At 34.0% G+C, this 21,772-nt stretch overlaps 1 protein-coding gene across 1 annotated transcript; it reads left to right on the top strand.

Moving 5' to 3' along the window:
* Positions 1-1,798: 1,798 nt before the first annotated feature.
* LOC148277214 (facilitated trehalose transporter Tret1-like) lies at positions 1,799-20,960 on the top strand. The gene is made up of 8 exons (XM_088233196.1): positions 1,799-2,165; positions 7,291-7,520; positions 9,180-9,503; positions 12,480-12,615; positions 14,104-14,163; positions 17,407-17,624; positions 18,782-18,982; positions 20,500-20,960. The coding sequence occupies exons 1-8, from the start codon at positions 2,108-2,110 to the stop codon at positions 20,767-20,769; spliced, it is 1,497 nt and encodes a 498-aa protein (XP_088089322.1). The 5' UTR covers positions 1,799-2,107; the 3' UTR covers positions 20,770-20,960.
* Positions 20,961-21,772: the final 812 nt, after the last annotated feature.

Below are 21,772 nucleotides of genomic sequence, written 5' to 3'. Positions count from 1 at the left end.
AATTCTTAAATAATACTATGTTGTTTTATGTTGAATACCTTTTATCAACTTATATCTGTATTCTTAATTATTATTTTTCTACATTCTTATAATTTTAAGATTCTTTCAATATAACAGATGGAAAAAAATAACTTCTGTTCTCTCTACTGGAATATATGTATGTATGTACTATGTGTAAGATTAGTTTTAAATATTTTTATTTTCTTTTTCTTATTACTTCATTTTCAATTTTTTGCTACTTTTGTGTAAAACATGTCTGTTTTTTATATATAAATATATGAAAGCCTACAAGGCGTTTAAATAAATATATATATACGGCCTAAGCCAATTACAACAGTTACATGAAGAAACATAAATGCAAGAAACTGAACAAAAAGAACATAAAACTATGTTGCAAAGACAAACAAGGGCAAAACAATAATGGTACACAACATATTCATAAAAACGAAAGACATAAGACTTCGAGCTAAACCATGCCAATCCAACTTCATCCCACACTGTTTAGTCGCGAAGAGATCTACGAAAAGCCGAAAGACCTATCCCAAAGAATTCCAAGTCGTGTGATGAATTGACTAATCTACGCATTCTGGACATTGGGGCATCAAAACAAAAGTTGCTCTTAGAAGATTTTATAAATAGCAGATTTCGACTTCCGTATTATTTAAAAAATATTATTATTAAATATTATTTAAAAAGGTGTTTTTACACTTTACACTAGAATATTTCATAGTCCCTGGACAGGTACCTGAAGCGTAAGACTGATCATCGTACTTTCATGTAACAAAAATGATCAAGATACGCTGCTGTGTGGTGTACCAATGCAGTGCCCTATGCACCATTAGGTACGGAAAGGGAATGATGATGATGATGACAATTTATAAACATATAAGGGCGGGCGTATTGCCTTAAGGCGATTTCTTCCTACCTACCCAAACCGTTCAGTTAGAGAAAATTACAGGTACATGGACATATTGAATCTAACGATTTCATACAAAATTAAAAACAAAGATTAACAAAATAAAAAAAATAACACTTTACGTTGAAGAGTGGAGAGGGAGTGGGAAGGAAAGAAGGATAAGGGAACAACTTAAATATTTAGTGACATTTCAATCTTGACTGAAATGTAAATAAAGAAGGGGCGGGGCGTCTCTAACATTAGAGGGTAGATTATTCCACAATCGAGCAGGTACTACTGTGAAAGAGGAGGCAAGTAAATTAGAACAATAAAAGGGTATTAAAAGGGTTCTCTCGTTACTAGAACGAAGAGATAGTCCGTGTGGTAATAGAGGTTGGAAGAGCTCTCTCAGATAAACAGGAAAAGTGGGATTATTAAAAATATTATGAAGAAGTGATCGAATGTAAATGTATCTTCTATGCCTGTGAGCCAGTGTAGTTACGTGCGATATTCGGTTATGTGGTTGAATTTGCGAAGAGAAATGCAATGTATATTTTTTTCGATGTGTTTTTTCCTCATAATAATGCAAGACTAAACATTACTTTCGATGTCAAAAAAATATGGTAAGCTGCAAATAATCGATTATAAGGAGAATTCGCCCTTGCATCAAAGTGCTGGCCAGCGCTTATCCTTTTAATTTACAGAAACTAGTATTTTTCCCCCTTTATTTATCATTTATGTGGTTTCACATTTAATTTATCATAGTCAAATAAACGCGCATGCACTGTATACAATTTAGACGCACATGTTTAAGGATCCATTAATACAATACAATGTCAACAAAACATTATCTCATATGAACAAATAATATTTTACTTGGTGGAAACTGGGATTGAAATATTCAGTATACGATGGAGCTTCGTTCTGTAGATACCACTCTGAGTACAAAACTTAAAAACGCCAGAAAAACATATCAACAATGATAATCATCTTGTCAAAATAACATTAAAAAACCAACTAGAAAAATAGAACCAAATTCGTGATTATTAATTTTTTAAATTTCATATTTTTCACAGTAAATTCGATGGTTATTTTACAAGTATTTAATATTGATCTTGAGTTTTTCAATTGACAAATCAACTGCTCTCTTTTTAACTGTCACGATAATTATAATTCATTTTAAATATTTAAAAAATAATACTCAAAAAAAAAATGGACACGCAAGAGTGTAAGCCAAATGCAAGAAACCAATACATTGCAGCTATTGTGAGTAAGTATTGTCTCTATGTTATTGATTTTATTGTCTTTCTTATACCTATTAGCAGTAACCTCTTGATAACCCGATTAATTTATTATGACTGTTACTTTTATCGATTTTACTGTCATAAAATAATATATTTTGTGAATATCAGGTGTGTGTTTATAAAACTAATGAGCGAAGTTGTAAAAGATATAAAAAATGATCGTTTAGAGAAAAAGAGTTATTCGGGTTTTGTCCGTTTTTATCAGGCTTTGTGATTTTTTATATGATATGTCAAAATGATTTTAGACTCTAGTTATGCAATCATATCACTTAAAAATAAAAATCTTCTCCTTATATTGCTTTTTCAAATTTTAAGTATTACTTGTTATTCCTTCTTTTTCCTCTGCTGCACTGACATGTTTTTATACTTTTAAACTACTTTTAATTACTTACATTGTATATGTATATGAAATCAATATATTGCTGCTCTTACTATGTATCATTAATTTTGAAGATGTTTTTTTAAATTGACATAAATTTATTTTCTTATTTAAGGATTCTTTAAAGATTCTTCTCATCGTTTCTTTGAATCCCTTAAAATATGTGTGTGTATATTTATATTTTTCCTTTTTAAAAAAATTTAATTATTTTATTTTATTTTTACATGTAAGCATATTTTCATTCTTTATTTTAATTCTTAACTTTTAATTACTTTTACAAATATTCTTTATTTTTTTACTTTAATTTTAATTTTTAAACAACTTCTATTTATGTTTATTTTTCTTCTCCTTTTTGTACTTTTATTAATAAGCTTACATATAATTATTATATAATATGGAAACTTCACTGGTCCATTAGTGTTAAGTCTAACTGTGTAAAATATAAAATAATGTAACTGTACTGTATGTTTCCTAAATAAAAGAATAAAAAATATATAAAAAAATACCCTTTGGTAATTTGCCAGCATCAACATTCTTATTAAAATAAGAATTTTTGAGGGCATTTTAATGAAACATGTAAAATTTTAAAGCCGTAAAGCAACGAATTTAGTGACAGTTAGCGAAAAAAAAACTTGTCGGTTAAGAAGCTTTTAGTAGGGATTCTTTTTTTTTACTAAGGACTCTTTAAAAAATCACTTTTCAATTATGTTGTTTTATTTAATACCGCAAGAATAGGTAAATAATCACAAACTAACCATCATGACGTTTCCTGTAGAGGTAGGAAGAGAGAATTAAACGCCATATCGCTCGGTCTCTGAAAATATACTCGTATATAAGCATTCGCTTCGCAAATCTTTTTGGCTGTTCTTTCGCCGTCTATTTGCTCTACGTGCTCGTCCCAACGCTTTGTTGATTTTGTCGATACTGCTTGTCTGAGCCTCGCAAAATATACATTTGTGCGCAAATCCATATATTTTGCGCGCAAATCGTGCATACTTTTACCACTCAGTTGCCTGAGAGATCGCATTTCGACAGCATTCAGCCTAATTGTATCCACGTTTTAATACGGTTTGACGTCGTTCGGTGAGGTTAATGTTTTTTTTTTTTTTTTAAAGGAGAAATATTTTAGTTCTTATTATTTGCTGAAATATTAAAATTTTCAGACCACTTCCTGAAAATCGTACATAATTTGTGCTGGAAAAATGGGAATCAAATTATGGTAGAGTGGAATTTGAACCTTGGTACCTTTGGTTTGTGAGACCACAATACTATCACGAAATCACAACCCGAAGAAATTTAACTATTCTCGCAATTGATTTTTTGATTATATCCAATTCGTTTCATTAATTGACTGTCCTGATTTGCTGGAGTTGGTGTGTTTCCGTGTACCTGGTCGACATACCCGCCACAGATCTCCTTTTTGTTCTGCAAGTTCTAGGACCAACTATCACATGCACTCGCCTATTCCCGGGCTCCATAGATATGGCAATCAGTACGAGGACAAAGCTGATATATTTGGTTCTGGACTTGATAGTTATAAAACGAGTCTGATTTCTTTTTTTCTCTCGTAATACTATTCTTAAACTTTTCTTTATATTTAAAAATGTTTTTCATTTTTTGTTTTTTCATATTTATGTATTTATTTCGTTAATATTTTTGGGTGCTTATGGTATTTACCTACTTATTACTATTGTTATAGTTGTGCTATTTTATAATTTTTTGTTAAGTATTTATATATGTATATTTTTTTCATATTTATGATCAATATATGTTGGCAATTTATGCCGTTTATGTAAAACTTAATAAATAATGAAGTAAACGTTTTTTAAAAATGGTATGTACTACATTAAAAAACTGTTTTTTTAAATACTTGTACGTTTTTTTGTAAAAATAAAAATATTGTGGCGAAAGATCACACAACTGAAGTAAACAAGAAAGAAGTTATGGTGATTGTAATAAATTATATCGAGAATAAATTACAAAACAAAATATTAATCATTTTGTTTTATAATAATAAATATATCTTTATATATATATAATTCCTATGTACGTGTGATGTCACCGTACTCCTCCTAAACGGCTTAACCGATATACGTGCGGTTTTCAGATAAATATAGATATTTGCGCTATGCGTGTTCGTAGATATTAAAATCTTCAATCGAAAATGTAAAAAAGAAGTAAGGAGCATAAATATTTTATTCATCGATCTACTAGGGTTGCATTCGAAGATAATGCATATGCAAAAAAAATGTAAAGATGTTGTTTTTTTGTGTAAAAAAAAAATGTTTTTGAATGTTTACAAAGAATTTGTTTTTTGTGGATCTCAATCAGATTCTTTCCTTAAATTCCTAATAATTTCTACCCATTTATTTCTTTTTATTGGAATTTTGGGAACACTTAAATAACATTAAATTCAAAACATTAATTTAAATCGTATTCCTATATACGTACACCCCTATGTTAGTGAGAAGACCGGAGATTGACGTTTGCAAAAAGAATTCCATATTTGAACAAATATTAATTTTATGTTTTGGAATTCAACCATAAACAAGTACCTCGGTACCTACCCAAATTCAATATTGTTGGAATATTAACAATTTTTAGTTTTGGAATTTAATCACAAACAAGTCCCTAGGTACCTACTTATCAATGAAATGTCCCTTTCCAAGGTAATAGCAGGCAAGCCAACGTTCGGGCAGGACAACGTCTGTCGGGTCCGCTTGTTATGTTATAAATTGGGTAAAGTCTTTGATAATGACTGATATAAAATCATAAAGTCACTCAACTTTTACGAATATAAAAATAATACAGGGTCTACAATATTAAATCTACAATATTAAAAATGTTGATGGATGCAGGAAACGAGAAAGACCGAGAAAGACATGGCACAATCAAGTCCATCAAATACTTGAAGATGGACATGTCAAGAGTAGGAATAATCGGCGTGCGTGCATAAGAAGATATATGAATGTAGAGGAAACGAGTATGCAAAGACAGAGTGATCCTCTCTGCGTAGGCAGCTCTAGGTAGCTCTACGGGGAAAAGGCATGATGGTTTGTTTGTTTGTAAATAAATCACTTTCTAGGGGGTAGAATACATTCAGAATATACCAATTTATGCCTGTTATGTACATATTTCTTATTAAACGTTCGGTATTTCTAATTTTCTTATCTTATTATTAAATGTTTGTCTTTAAAAAAAAGGCATTTTTTTACAAACAAACTTGGAGTGCCAATTGAACGTAGTTATGTAGAAAGCAGCCAGTCTACATTTTAGAAAAAACCGGATATTGATATAATCGATTTCAGGAAGGTAAATAGGTTGTTTTCACTCGGGAGGAAAATCGGATTCAACCTACTTCACAAATAAAAGATTTTTTAAAGATTCTCCTAGTATTTATATAAACCCTTATAATGAATATTTTAATTCATTATTTTCGTTTCGAAGATAAGGTCTTTCGAAAACGATCGTTTCGTAAGTTGGTAATAAATTTGTCACAGAAGTTCTCGAGTAATGCATTCACTTTAATGTTTGTAATGCCACAGGCCACAAATAAAAATATAAAGAGAGTTGTCTGTGGATATTATCTTAAGCCCCCCCCTTACCCACTCCAAACTCCAGTTCCAGGCACTGACAGATTAAAGTGAAAACGGATTTCATCTTACATCTCGAATTTCTTTTATTTTTTATGGTTTTCAACCTCTTCTAAGTATTAATTTTTTATGGTAATGATAAATTGAATTGTAAATTTATCATGAAAATTATAAATCACAACTCGTAGCGTTTGATAAGTGACAGAACGCCGTAAATGTAAACAAACGACATATAGAAAAAGGAAACTATCTACAATACTTTATAAAATCCATAGAAATTGATGAAAAAAAATCCGATTATGTCGCAAAACATCCGAAAACGTCATACTTGATGACGTCACGAATTGTTTTTTTTGGCACCATTCAAATGAATAGAATTTAATCCTTTATATTTCCCTTATTTCTTAACAGATTTTAATAAAAATAGCACCGATCGGCTTGTGATTTTTTAGATTAATTTATTAGCTAATAAAAAAATCTATTGTAATTGTCCATTCTATGTTCTGTTTTTAAACAGCCAGGCCAATTTGATACAAAAAATTGTAATAATCACTCTCTGAAAATATCATGATTTCAAAATGTCATGAAAATGAATGTCACCTCATTAAAATCATTAAATCTAGTCCAATATATAATGAAAACCTTTTTTGCATTATGCATTATGCATTATTTATCATTTGCCGAAGTAAAAAACACGCCAACTGTCGAGTAGATTTTATTATTAAAGCTTTTCACAAAAATGCTATTATCTCAGTTTTACTTTCCTATAGCTGGCTGCTTTCTGCATATCTACGAAACTATGGAATCTACTGAATTTACGGCACGAAACACACAGGCGTGAGATAAATCACATTTGCGTTTTCAACGGGAATCGAACACGGAACCTTTCGTGCGTGAGTCAAATGGCTTGCCCATTACACCACGGAAGCCTCCAGATCTCCACTATCGTTTCTTGTAGTTTAGCTAGTATTAAATAAATAGTAAACATGTTATTTTTGTAAAGGATCTTCACCGATAAGTTACATATATATAAATTGACTTAGTGAATCTTGTAACTAACAATATATTTGTCATGTATTTTTATTTTTAAGTATTGTTAATTTGGTTTTCTTCCTTCAGTGAATATAATCGTGTTCTGCCATGGCTGTTCCATCGGTTGGGTTTCTCCGTCTCTGCCTATCTTGTCTGGACCCTCGTCTCCTCTGGACGTACCCCTGACACCGAGTCAGGCGGCGCTGGTAGCGTCCCTCATCTGCGTGGGAGCCATACCCTTCACGCCGATGTTTGGGTGGATTGCTGATAGATATGGCAGGAAAGTAGCTGGCATCGCCACCGCGTTTCCTTACTTGGTATGGCTTAAGCTATTGCTGTTAATGTTATTACATTGTAATAAGAATGTTTCGTCGAAATTTTCGTAGACAAACAATAAATTTAATTCAATCCTGGTCAGACTTTAACAGGTTAAAAATACGAAAAAAATGTGAGAAGGAAATCTAAAATTTAAAGTTTGCATAGCCTATAAATTACCACAAAATTCATAAATTACTGCTTTTGTCTGGTTGCAAATTATGTGGGTATGCATTGTTCAGGTATTGTCACAACTTCTACGTCCTTTCTACCTACAACCACTGTTCACTTCCCACCTTAGTATTCTTTGTACACCCGCCACATTAAGACCTCGTGTTGTACATCGCGCATTTATTTCGTTGAATGTGTGCCGCATTTTAAATTTAGTTTCCACCAACCACCAGTGTTGAGCTCCAGATCAGGGCCTACCCTCGTGTTAGTGCCATTCGCAAGTATCAAGTCAGATCCGGCAAGTCCATCAAGACCAGAGGATACGGTTAGTGGCATCTCTTCCCAATCCATCTCATTTGCTGGAGTTCTGACCGATTGGCACTGCATACCGGATTCGAAGATATTCACTTATTTCCATTAAATTTAATTATAGTCAACTCTGCTCAATAATATTATAAGTCCTAGGGCTTTACCCCCGCTATTTCACGCCCCGCATCCACGTGGGAGTTCGCTTTCCCACCAATATTTGTTGATTTTTTTTATTCATCGTTATTTTTATTTCCAAAACTAGTAGTGCATAGAGCAGGCACCGCATCGATTTTTACCAAATGCAGTATATTATCTGTTTTTAACACTTTGAGTACCGGCCGAATACACATAGAATTTACTCTGTGCCAGGCCCATTTTTGTGAAATTTCATGCTCTGTGAAGGGTTTCTAAAAGTGTCATAATTATGCAAATGCTAGAAAATAAATCAATTGAAACTTCTCAGATTTATTTGAAATAATGAAATCAGTAATTTTTGTATGATAGTTTTGTCAACATTGGCCTTTATAGAGAGCCACCGCAGAGCCTCACTCCGTTTTTTGTGCTTTGTATCTCGGAACCGTGTAAACACATGATTATAATAACCATGCGTTGTGTCCCGGTCTCGTGTTTTCACGTGGTTTACCAGCATAGAAAAAGTACTAATAAAAGTCACTAGATGTCAATAAAATGTCATTTTTTAGACAGCTGGTAAACCACGTGAAAACACGGGACCGGGACACAACGCATGGTTATATAATCACGTGTTTACACGGCTCCGGGATACAAAGTGTTAAAAGGCCTGATAATAAACATTTTCTCGTCGCCCTGCCTGGAATCGAACCCAGGGCTTAAATAATGATAGGCTAGCGGGCAAACTACTACACAATGAAGTGGTCCCATCCCTCATATTTTTTAAGGAGCCTGTAAACGCTTCTACGATAAAATACTGGTAAATATTTTGCTAAACATACGATATACATAAAAATAACTCAATGACATAACAGCTTGGCAATGCATTTGCTTTAACTTTGAATTGGATAATTATAATAATTGATTGACGTTTTTAGGAGATTCTTGGAATCCCAAATACATAACTTGTTTTGGCATAATAAAACCTCATATGTTTTCAGTTTTTCTTACAGTTGAGTACAATTTTTAATTTCCACTTTATTTTATTCTAGGCATGTTGGTTGATCAAGTTACTCTGGCGCACTGCTATTGGTCTCATGGTAGCCAGGTTTTTGGCTGGAGTTGCGGCATCCGGCTTGTTCATGCTCTCCCCTCTGTACGCTTCCGAAGTGGGCAGCATTGAAACCAGAGGAGCCCTTAGCTCCCTCATGGTGTTCACCGTCAACATTGGTATCGTCTGCATGTACACCCTTGGAGCCTACGCCAGCTACACCACCACCCTGGCCATCATGATTCCTCTTCCCGTGGTGTTTGTTCTTCTCATGCTGAGGATGCCCGAAACTCCGACGTTCTTGGTTAAGAAGAACAAGTTGGATGTAAGTATACTATTTTCAAGAAAGAAAACATTCGTAGGAAATGACTTCATAAGATTTTTAGCCTCTCTGGTTTTCAAATTTGTGACAGTGTGAGTACCGGTACGCTCTTTGTTGGAGTTACCGATTGTGGTACACAAGTGTTGGATGCTTCAGCTTGGAGCTATAGGGTCAGTAAATCAACGATTTAACGCTGTACCGTATGTTTTGTAGATATGTTTATGTTTGTAACGCACACTTTCGCATGAATCTTTTATGTCTATACTACAAACTAAAACGGGACGTAAGAAGTCGATAAAATGTCATTCAATGCCCACTGCCCACTGCCGCCTGACTTCTGCTGTCTTAGGCCCGGTTGTTTGATCATTAGTAAAAATAGAGTTTTACTATAGTTTAATTTACCAAAGATTTTGGTTTACTATCGTTCAACTATCAGTGCGTTGTTTCACCCGCATTTTTACTATAGTAAAATGTAACCACTGGTTTTTTTATTCCAAAGTTCAAAAATTGAATATTGTTCTTTATTAGCGGTCACACATCTCAACAGGGAAAAATACGCAAGGGTTTGTCATGTTCTTAATACTAGACACTCCAATAAGGATCTGATTCTACGGAGAAGAGTCAATACTTTTTTGGTTCAAAGGCAGCAATATTATATAGGCCCGAGGGTATATAACCTTAACCCAGTTTCGTGGAAATGTGGTGGGATTGCCAGGCTGAGGAAGGTGTTGACTGCATTTTTAATCCATATTGGTCGGAGGGAGTCAGAGAATTTGTTGTCCGATGTAGAAGGACGTAAGCTGGTTGCTTGTTTTACTAGTAATGACTTAGGACTTAGGATATAGAGATTTTGGTATTATTTATGTTTTCTCTGGATATTCATTGTTTACCTTTAAGCCTGAAAAAGCACACATTATGATAAAACTGTAAATACTTTTAAATATCATTGTAAAATACATAATTTACTGCCTTAGAACGGGGAAGCTATCCCTAGTTAGGCAGATTAGATGAACCAACAGCAAAAATAAAAAAATATGTATGTTTACTTTTACTACTGAATTTATTTGTTGTACAAATAATTACTTGTATATTGCTGTAATAAATATGTAAAAAAAAATTTAAAAAAAATCATTTTTTACAAATGGTTACACTGTGGAATGTGACTTTGAAACGTCAAAACACCGAACAAATTAAACCACTTGACAACATGGCATGGGGACTGAGTAAACGCAACAAAATAACATTGGTTAACATAATTTTATAATATATATATTTTTTCAATTTGATGAAATAAAATCCGAGTATACTAACAATAACAATATTATAATATCTTATTTGAAAGCAAGAACGATAAGAAAAATTAAATAACAACTAAAATACTGTGAATCCAACAAGATAGCAAATTTTAGCTCTGGAATATTATAATGTGGGAATATAGTATAATATTTATATGTTCTTTGTTCATGCCATTATTTATAATTTATAAAAATATCCGAAACATTTTTTAAAACTCTAACCGAATTATTTTTAAAAAGAAGACGAAATTTGACTGACACAAAATTGTCCGTCCGAGGTTTGGTGGAATAATACTGCCAAATTGTTTTCAAAATGTTTTCGTTTTCTTGACAATAAGTACAAAATGTTATCATTGAAAGAACCCTCCGATTTATATTGATCATAATAAGCGTAATCTATTCCGTATTCGTAAATAAAAGCAAAACTGAGAGACGTGAGCAAATAACGACAACGTTTTACTCGCCAACATTGGCGAGTTAAAATTTTAACTAATGGTTAAAGACTTTTACTATCCACCGTTAGTTACTATAGATGAAACAACCCATTTTGTCAATTTTTAACTATTACTACAGTTTTTTTACTATTACTAACGATCAAACAACCGGGCCTTAAGGATAACGCTAAATGTGAATCAAGCAATTCCTCTATCTAAACAATGAAATATCTAAAATACTTATTACTTAGCACGGATATCAAATTGTTGATGGTCAGGGAAATAAAACATGATCTCAACTCCGCACTCGGAAGAGGAGAGAACAATAATGATGGCTATTATGAAAACCATGGACTCCTAATACAAGCACTTCAGTCAGTTAATTAGTCTGTTAGTGAGTCAGTAAAACGTGAGTAGGGGAGACAGGAGAGTTGAAACAGTTTTAACATAACCTATTATATCTCAGCCTAAAACAGACAAACATCAATTAATTTTACATTTTGACGTATCCAATTTTATACAATATATGATATAAACAAAATGACAGGAAAAAATAATCGGGGTCAATGAGAAAATCGGCTAAGACTGAAAAAAACTCCCTGAGTTACAATTCTCCTTGCACCGACGTAAGTTGAAACAGAGGTCAAGGTAAGTTGTAATAGTTTGCTATTTGGGGATTATAATTCTTTTATTATTCTAAAAACAATCCTATTTTTAAAAATAGGAAAACTTTTTTTTAAATACTCGTGAAACAAATTTAACTGTTGTAATCAACCGTTGGCGTTGGTATGTTCATCAGTAAAAATTTATTGGTTAGGCTTTATTTGGGAATTCTGAAACACGAACAATGGACAATTTGGTGTACAAATTCACACAACAAAACATTTTAGTACTAAAATAAATGAAAGAGGAGAGTTGAAACAAACTGTTTCAACTCTCTTAGGCCCAAAAAATCAGGTCTTGTTCAGAATAATGGCTTTTAACCCCAAAGCTAGAGGCGAGCTATAAAACTCCATCAAGTGGCAAGTCAAAAAAACAATAAATGTGTGGTGTTGCCAGTTGCCGTTTCTAAAAATTCCCATTGTTTCAACTCTCCTTGGTCTCCAAAATGCAGTCGTTACCCTCCCGTAATAAATACACATCGAAGAACAATATCGTTTTCTTACGTATTTCTGTATTTCTTTCTGCATCGAACCAGCAAAAACTCTACTTAAGCATGACCTTCCTGATTTTTTTGTTTTATTTCGAAGGAAGCAGCTAAAGCCTTGGCGTGGCTGAGAGGAGTTCCATTGGACAGTGGAGTTGTGAGGAAAGAGTTGGAGAGCCTGAAGTGTGAAGTGGAACTTGCCAATAAGCCAGTTAGAAATTCTAAATACATGCTCACAGGTATGCTGGTAAAATACTAACTTAAATATATTATTATCATATATATCATTGCTTTTCCTACTGTTTAACATTCATAATTCTACTAAAGTTTGAATATCCATCATCAATAAACATGCTTTGTGGCAAGGGACACTCCCATACTACCAGAAATCAAACCAGTGGTTGGGTCATGGGGTCTACCACAAATTCTGAATTCAGGCAAATAAATTTCAGGTTTCTTGGCCCCAAAATATTCAATATGTTACCCAAACATTGCAAATCCATGACCCGGATTCAATTGAATAAATTTGTGAAAAATTAGTTACTGGGTTAAGGTCGAGAAAACTCGGAAAATTTACTCAAAAACATTCTCACAAAATAAATGGTATAAATTAATATTGAATAACTGTATAGTTAATTGACTAGTTAATTAACACAACTAATAATATAGGAACATTGTTAAAAAATCACAAAGACAAAGTCCATAAAAATAATAAATCTGGAATATACCAATTAAATTGTAATGATTGCGATTCAATCTACATTGGAAAAACTAAAAGAAACTTTAATATTAGAGTAAAAGAACACTTAAGATGATTAAATAATTTTTTTTTTTCTGAATTCGCAAATCATCTGATAGAAAATAATCATAACTAAGGATTAAAAGTGCTTCATGTTGAAAATAAAATATTAAAATTAGACAACTTAGAAATCTTAGAAATTAAAAAAGCGATTCATAATTAGAAAACAATAATTCATAACCAAATAAACAACATTTCTTTTAGTCCTCTCCTGGCTTACTTCGAAAATAATGTTATCAGATTACTACCCGTGTAAGAAAAAAAAACACTTGATTTATTGGGTCCACGTGTAGTATTTAGTGAACATGATAGAAATAAAATAAAAAGGACTCAATTCATTAGTTACGTAAACCTTGACGAAGAAGCTTGTTTGCTTTGAAACCGGTCGGTGAAAAATAAAAATTAGTCGTTAAAAACAAAGTTGTTTTATTTATTTTATTATAATGAATAACCACAAAGTTAGTGCTTAAAATATAAACTTTATAGTAATATTATTGTTTATTTTGCATAAAAGTGTCTGCCTTAAAACAGTTTGTACCTAGTTAGGCAGACTAGACATGATCCAGAGAAATCTATTACCTAACTGTGTGTATAGTAGATAAAGTAATTGTGTTATGAGCCATTATTATTATTTAAATAAATATTTTCTGACGAGTTCCCGTAAATTTCCAGCCATCAGATTTTTGATCTATTTGAAATGTAGTCAGACATTTGAAAAAGTTTTTTGTTTTGTTTTTTTTATATTGCCCTGTACACCATCGGGTTTTAAAAGGGGTATTATGATAATGATTATCTGTTTTATTTAACTTCAGAGTTTACTTCTGATAATCGGTTCATTAAACAGAGAAAATGAAGTCAGTTAAAATAAACATAATTGAATAATCGGATTGCTAAGTTTAACAATGAAAAAAAAAATTGTTTTTTTTAGAATTAACACCGAACTGCTCAGCAAATTCATTCACTGCCACCAATCCATGGAAACTTTTCCGTAAGTAAATACACAATGTTTTTTACACTTCATAATATTGTAATTATTATTAATATTTTTCCTAACGCTGGTTGATGCAGCAAACTTCCGTCATCATCACCAAAGTACTTTCGAAACGACCCAAATTTTTACCGGACACGGAGCTATGAGAAGTTATCTATATAGGTTTAAAATTAAGGAATGATGACTATTGTCCATGCGATGATATTTCTTCACAGAGTATAGAACATCTGTTATTTCAGTGCCCATTTTTCAGTTTGTAACGCCATAGTCTTGAAGCAGAATGCAGGAAAGATGGAATATCCTTAACAGATATCCACACTGTAGTTAAAAGTAGTTATCGCGCGCCATTGTTCTTGAACTTTGCAACAATGGTGATTGGACTCATAAAGGTAATAAACCAAAATCAGTGATCGAACATCCCATTTCCAAGACAAACAAAAACGATTTTTCCGACTATCTTAGCCTTGTACATAAGAGTGGCCAATGATGTATGAAGTTTTTTTTTTTTTAGATATCAATGTGAAAGGGGTCTAAAAAGTTGTATTTTGGATCGCATTGAACGTAAAAATTATTTAAAAAAAAATTCATACTACTTTTGGCCCTCAACAGAAGTTTGAAGTTTATAATTGTCTGAACATTTTTAAATTATCTACATTGATAAAATTATTTTTTTGTTCGTAAAGATAAATTCATCAAGTTAATCACATTACAAACTCAAACACGTTTTAAAACTACCGAAATACAAAAAATTTACACTCCACGGAACTGATTCCGTTAAACGCCTGACTAAAATTTACGAAAACAATGGCACATTAAAACATTGCTACCCATTTATTACAAAACAAAGTGCAACTCACGCCCTTGGATGCTTATATAATAAGATTTAATGCAACAATGTTTGATTATGTCCAAATGCTTGCAGACTGGCTGGATTTCCTCCCTAGGGAGTTGTTCATATTTAAATTTATTTCAACAGAGAGGGAAAAAGTTTTCGAGGAGAAATTTGGAAGTCTAGGCATTTACAGCCGGATGAATCTCACCCACGTGATAAAGGTTTCAGCTCTTTCACTTCACAAAAGTCAACAGATGGAAGAGTTGAGGAAATGTGGATGTTCAAACATGGGCAGAATGGTGAATGTTACACAGTGTGTAAAGTGGCCACTTAAACCAGCCAATGACAGGTCATAAGCCCTGTAAATGCCTAGACTTCCAAATTTCTCCTCGAAAACTTTTTCCCTCTCTGTTGAAATAAATTTAAAGATTTAATGCAGATTACACAATTTAATTAGACTGATTTTCTTACTTAAATACGAAATGACAGCCGGTTTAGGGCAAAAAATGGACTTTTTCGAAAACTTCAAGCTCTGGTTAAGGGCCAAAAGTAGTATAAAATATATTTTTTTTTAAAGGCAACTTTTTAGACCCCTTTCATTTCGAAATTCGGAAAAAAAAATATCGGCCTACCCTATTGTACATGACACGTAAGGCTACTAAATACAGGGGTCCAAATATATAATGAAAAAATAAATCCCTTTTCCTAGAATTTAACGCATTTTCAATTGGTTGGACTGTCCGGGTTTTGGAGAAAATCTGTTGTAACTGTGCATGTCTCCACCTTTGCATTTGAGACACACCAATTATGTAGTGACGGTGAGTCGCATTCAAGTGTTCGGTTGGACTGGACTGCCTTTTCCCCCATTTTATAACTTTCAACCCTATAGAGCAAATCAATTAAAAATATTTTTATAGAAGCGGTACGAAGCGTTAATCTGCGCGGCCTATAGTACATTCATAGACGAATAAGAGCATAGATAACCATTCAAACGAACCATTACGAAGTCCATTGATTTTTGTGTGACATCGCTTTCAAAATGCGATCTCATAGAATTAGAATAGTCCAGAAACCGCATACGTGCATCAAACAGAATCCTACTAAACTACTCACAAATAAGTAGTTAAGTGTCAAAATATTGCTGGGATTAAAAGAGAATACGGTAGGATCACATTTCACGTGTAAGAAGCGAATTCCCAAGGAATCTTATTTAAGAATTCGATTATTTTACCATCTGTCAGATTGTTAAATAAAATGACGTGGACATTTTGTTAGTATTGCCAGGGTAGTTGAATTTTTTACCCGGCTTTTTATTCTTAAGCCTTAATGTAATATTAAACGGTTTTAATTTACTTGATTACTAAATGATTATTGAAAGACTTTTTTTTACATTTGACTAGTAAAAGTACCTGTTTTTTTATAGTCGGTAAAATATTTTTCGTTGTAAAAATTATACGAAATTATCTTATATTTGTGTATATTGTTCACGGTCTGGCAACATTACGGGGCCATTTCACGCCTGCGCGCAAGCGGGATGTCGGGTAGAGGGGGGACTTGAAGACATAGTGCGATGTATACAAACTTGGTTCTGCGCGCCTTCTGGTATATTATAATTCTATGTGCGATCTGTTCGCTGGTAAACCTATGTATGATGGGTGCACAAATATCAAGATCCGAGCATTATGTAAAGCTGAGACAAGTATTATTGTCAAAATCAAGAAAGGGGTGCTGCGTTGGTTTGGGTATGTAGAGCGAATGGAGAGCGAAAAAGATTTACGATACAAATGTTGAAGTATGCAGAAATAGAAATAGACCGAGAAAGACATGGCATGACCAAATCCCACAAATACTTGATGATGGACATGTCAAAAGTCGATGTAGAGAAAGCGAGATCTGTATGCAAAGACATAGTTATATGGCGTTTTATCTTCTCTGCCTACCATTGCGGGGAAACGGCGAAGTGGTTTGTTTGTTTTGTTTATTTTTTGAGAGAATGGGCAGCAAAAGAACGGCTAAAAAGATTTACCATGTGAATGTTGATGGATTCAGATTCAACAAATCCTTGAAGATAGACAATTCAAAAGTCGAAGTAATCGTCCACCGTGCATGAGAAGATGTACGCATGTAGAGAAAGCGAGTTCTGTTTGCTAATACCGAGCAATATGGCATTCTATCCCCTCTACCTACCCCTATGAAGAAACCGTGTGTTGGTTTGTAAGTTTTTTGTAATGTTCCAATAAAAGTCTCGGGTAAATCTTATTTACTGTGAAAAATGACAACTTTAAACTGATATTTCTTTTACCGGCTTTAAAGACGAGCTCGAGTAGTTTCCCTGCGGTACTCTCACATGAAAGCACACATTTATAGGATTCAATTGAATTATCTTGAGTATTTTTTCGTATTTCTAGTGACTTCGGTTCCTACTAGGCGTGCCTTCTTGGTCTGTTTTGCACTCCTCACTTGCCAGTGCTTCATGGGACTGTATGCTGTGATCACCTACTCCAACGATATTTTTTCTCAGGCGGGCAGCACCATGTCACCTTCTGTTTCCAGCATCATAGTTGGTCTCCTGCAATTTTTCGGTTCCATAGTGGCATCATCTCTTATTGAACGTCTTGGAAGAAAGGTAGAGTCAATACCCTTTATTTATCACCGCATTTCTCATTACAACTTTGCGAACTTCTTAATTTTTATACATAAGATTGTCTATTATTTATGTACGATAATTTAACTTGAAGAAGTTGGTCTTGATGGTGTGCAGCTACTATCTAAATGTTTTTAGTGATATTTAACTGTAATAATTGAAGAATTATTACAGTTATTATATTTCTAACTTTAATACGTTCCGGTGAATTTCTTTTTACGTACTATCATTATCATAATTAAATTCCCTTTCCGATCTTCACTGACAATAACCGACTAAATCTGTTTAACACAAATACCGACCACAGAACAGTGTCTCAGTTTTCCTTGTTACGATCTTTATCTTCGTGCTCTCTCTAATACAAATGTAGTGTTCTCGTATTAGCGTCACATTCATTCTTCGCGTAGCAAGGATATGTTTGTATTAAAATCCAGTTATACAAATTTTACTTCCAAATCCGGTGTGAAAAATGCTCGTCATTTATAAAAATTTTCATCATTAAAAAAAAAGAGATATATCTCTTGATATATCAAGTCTTGTATCGTATGTAGACTAGTGTGACAGCACAGCTATACAAGAAATAATAATGGGCTGAGGATCGAGAAAGTTTCAAAGTTGACAGCTTTAAATACTTGGGAGTTCACATAACTGAGGATGGTAGCATGCACAAAAAGCTCGCAACCCGTCTAGGAATTTCTGGAGCAACTTTTAACATGATGCATTTTGTCTGGAAGTCTAGTTTATATTCGGTCAAAACAAAATGCCGTATATATAGTACATACATACATTGCAGTGGAGAGAAAAGAAGTGCATTTTTTTGTAAAATTTATACGTAAAGAATCTTAAAATTAGAAGAAAGTAAATTGATACTCTGCCTTCTGAAATTCAAGTGTCTTGTAGTACTCATGTCAGTACTTCTATATGAGTGCAAATCTTGGCACCTTACCAAAGCTCAAAAAGCCATTATTTTGGTGCTTGAGGAGTTCGGTTTCATAACTGACATTCAAGTCCGAGAAAGGATGCAGCAGCCTCCTATAATGAACGTTTTGAGGATGCGCTGACGGACTTGGCTTGGATACATGCTACGCATCAACCCACTTAAATCGATATAATTGATATGGTTTGGTAATCGTCCACAGGTTCTCTTGGTGTCATCCTGCTTGGTAGTTTTCATCTCTATGGCGTCTATGGGAACCTTCTTCTACCTCAGAGATTTTGGGTTTGATGTCTCCTCCATCGGGTGGATTCCAATTCTGGCCATGTCGTTGGCAGTTTGTGCTTTTGCCATGGGCGCTGGACCAGTGCCCTACGTTTTGCCATCAGAAGTTTTCATGGTTCAGGTACGTGTTATATCAGTTGTAATGACGGGATATTTATTTAGGGTGATTCAAATTGGATTCTTATATTAAAATACCTTAACTTGATAATGTCGAAAGCAGACACAAAGAAGGGCATGTATGACAAGATGAGATATATGCAAGAAATGTAAGGTCATCCTCCCTGCCTTCTCAATAGTATTATAGTAGTTTCGGACCAGGTTTAAGAGTGCCTCGGTGATATTGAGTTTGTACAAGGCAAGATATTCCCTCGTGTTAGAGAGGGTTAAAAAAAATTCTGAGGTATCTCTACATGAGGGAGTATAGTAATTACCCGTGGCTCTATCTCCGTACATTCCTCTTGGGCATGCCGAAGATCATCAATTTGCCACTTAGAAGGGATGAGTTCACACTGACCCATTTTTTCAAATTGATAAGAGGTTTTATCGAGATCTCAGCCATTGTGGAGAGTATACATTTTAATGTTTCTGATAGTTATCTCCGACAGCGTCAGCATATACCATTTTATATCCCAGCTTCCAGTACCAACCTGCCTCTGGTCATGCCGATCGGAAGAGCAGTCAAGCAGTTGAAAATTATTACTTTGCAGATCGACATCTTTCACATCAGTGAAACTATGTTTAAGAGGCAAATACTCATACTATTGGAAAAAATATACCACAATAATGTCTAACCATTGGTCAAGGGTTCCTGGTTTGATATGTGGTCCCAATAATACCTTGAATATTTTTTTATTTGTAATGGTTTTCTTAAGCTAATGATTGGAGACAGAGCTGGCAGTCTCCTAAGGACAAGACAGATGCAAGACATTGAACTGATGGATGACTTTGTGTACCTCGGCTCACTTATCTCCAACAACGGCAGTTGCAGACCTGAGATTGGTCGCAGTATTCAAATGGCCAAAGAAGCAATGAACCGTTTGGAGAAGATTTGGCGAGATCGAGGTATATCAATAAAGCAGTTGATGGAAGCCCTGGTATTCTCCGTTTTTCTATATGGGGCTGAAACGTGGACAATGCGTGCTTACGAGAGGAAAAGGATCGATGCATTTGAGATATGGTGTCGGAGAAGGCTGCTGCGAGTGCCTTGGACAGCCAGAAGGACGGATGCATCGATACTGGAAGAGCTCCATATTACAACTCGTCTATCAGTGGTGTGTTTGAAAAGGATACTGTCTTTCTTTAGACATATTGCTAGACGTGAGTCAAAAAATCTAGAAAAGGCAATAATGTCTGGCCGAGTTGAAGGTAGGAGAAGCCGGGGTAGAATCCCATAAAGATGGACTGACCAAATAAAGGTGGCTACAGGGCTAAAATTTGATGAGTCAGTACGTCGGGCTGAGGACAGACTGGATTGAAACAGACTAATCAGAAGTGTTCATGGTGATCACGATCCTCAGCATTGAGGAACCGACTTGGAAGAAGAAGAATGATGTTTTTTTTGTAAATTAAGTTAGTTAAATTTGAATCAGAAGTTATTGATATTAGTTATTTTTATGTCTTTTCTTATTTATTTTCTAGACTCGCGGAATAGCTACAAGCATTCTCTTGACTTGGGTGTGGCTCGCTTCCTTCATCATCGCCCAGTTCTTTGGCTCCGCAGTCTCGGCTTTCAGTATGGGCTCCGTCTTCTGGTTCTTCGGCCTGGTGTGCCTCGGAGGAATCGTCATTACGGTCTTCTTCCTTCCGGAGACCAAGGGAGCTACTCTCGAGGAAGTGGTCGCCTACTTCAACGGAGACAAGGAGAAAATGAGCGCTAGAAAAGGATCGGAAGTTGGAGAATTACTATGAGCTATATTGAAAGTTAATATAGATATGTATATGTAAATAAGCTTGTCCTTATCTTTTAAAATAACTATTCAATGAAGCTTTAGCCCTTACGATCAGGCAAATTTAGCTTTAGCCTGTAATCTGATAAAAAGTAAAGAAATCATAAGATTGAGCCCACCAACCAGAAAATCCTACTAACAAGAACAAATAAATAATATATTACAACAGAGATAAAGAACACTTAAGAGAAGGTAATATAGAAATCTAGGCATCTACAGGGCTTATGACCTGTCATTGGCTGGTTTAAGTGGCCACTTTACACACTGTGTAACATTTACCATTCTGCCCATATTCGAACATCTATATTCCTTCAATTCTTTCCTTTAATTCAAAAATAAGATTTTCAGGCGTTGCCTAGTATGAAGGTGAAATAATTCAATAAGATGAATCTCACCCGCATAAATAAAGGTTTCATCTCTTTAACTTCACAAACATCAACAGATGAAATGGTACACCAATCACAGCGTGTCTTAATTATTTGTGCAACATGAAGGTAAGATGATCAGTCTTACGCTTTAGGTACCAGTCCAAGGACTATGAAAAAGTGTGGTGTGAAAACACCCCTTTGAATAAATATTTTATATCAACTATGTCGGGAATCGAACCAGAGACCTCTCGCATGGATTGTATCATGACCTATTCTCTTTAAAAAAAGAAATCAGTTTATGGTGCCGTGGCTAGTGCCTCGGACTCACGGGTCAATGGTCTGTGGTTCGAATCCTACTTTACCCCAACTTTATTCCCATTTTCTAATAGTGAGTTACTTATAACTCGTTGAAAATTGTCCTCTTTGGATTGATCATAAAAACGCATTTATTTATTTTTACTAACAAAAAAATGCAAACATCAATGAAAAATTGTTTTAAGCGTTTTCGTTTAAAAAAACCGACGTATTTATGAATTATAAAGCCTGAATTAAGATATAAAAAAGAAGATTTAAATGTAATTTTTGTGATTGAACATT

The sequence above is a fragment of the Micrasema longulum genome, unplaced genomic scaffold (assembly GCF_059751315.1).
Source record: "Micrasema longulum isolate JH-2025_06_02 unplaced genomic scaffold, ASM5975131v1 h1tg001068l, whole genome shotgun sequence".
Classification (NCBI taxonomy): domain Eukaryota; kingdom Metazoa; phylum Arthropoda; class Insecta; order Trichoptera; family Brachycentridae; genus Micrasema; species Micrasema longulum.
This window is presented reverse-complemented; position numbering and strand designations above follow the sequence as displayed.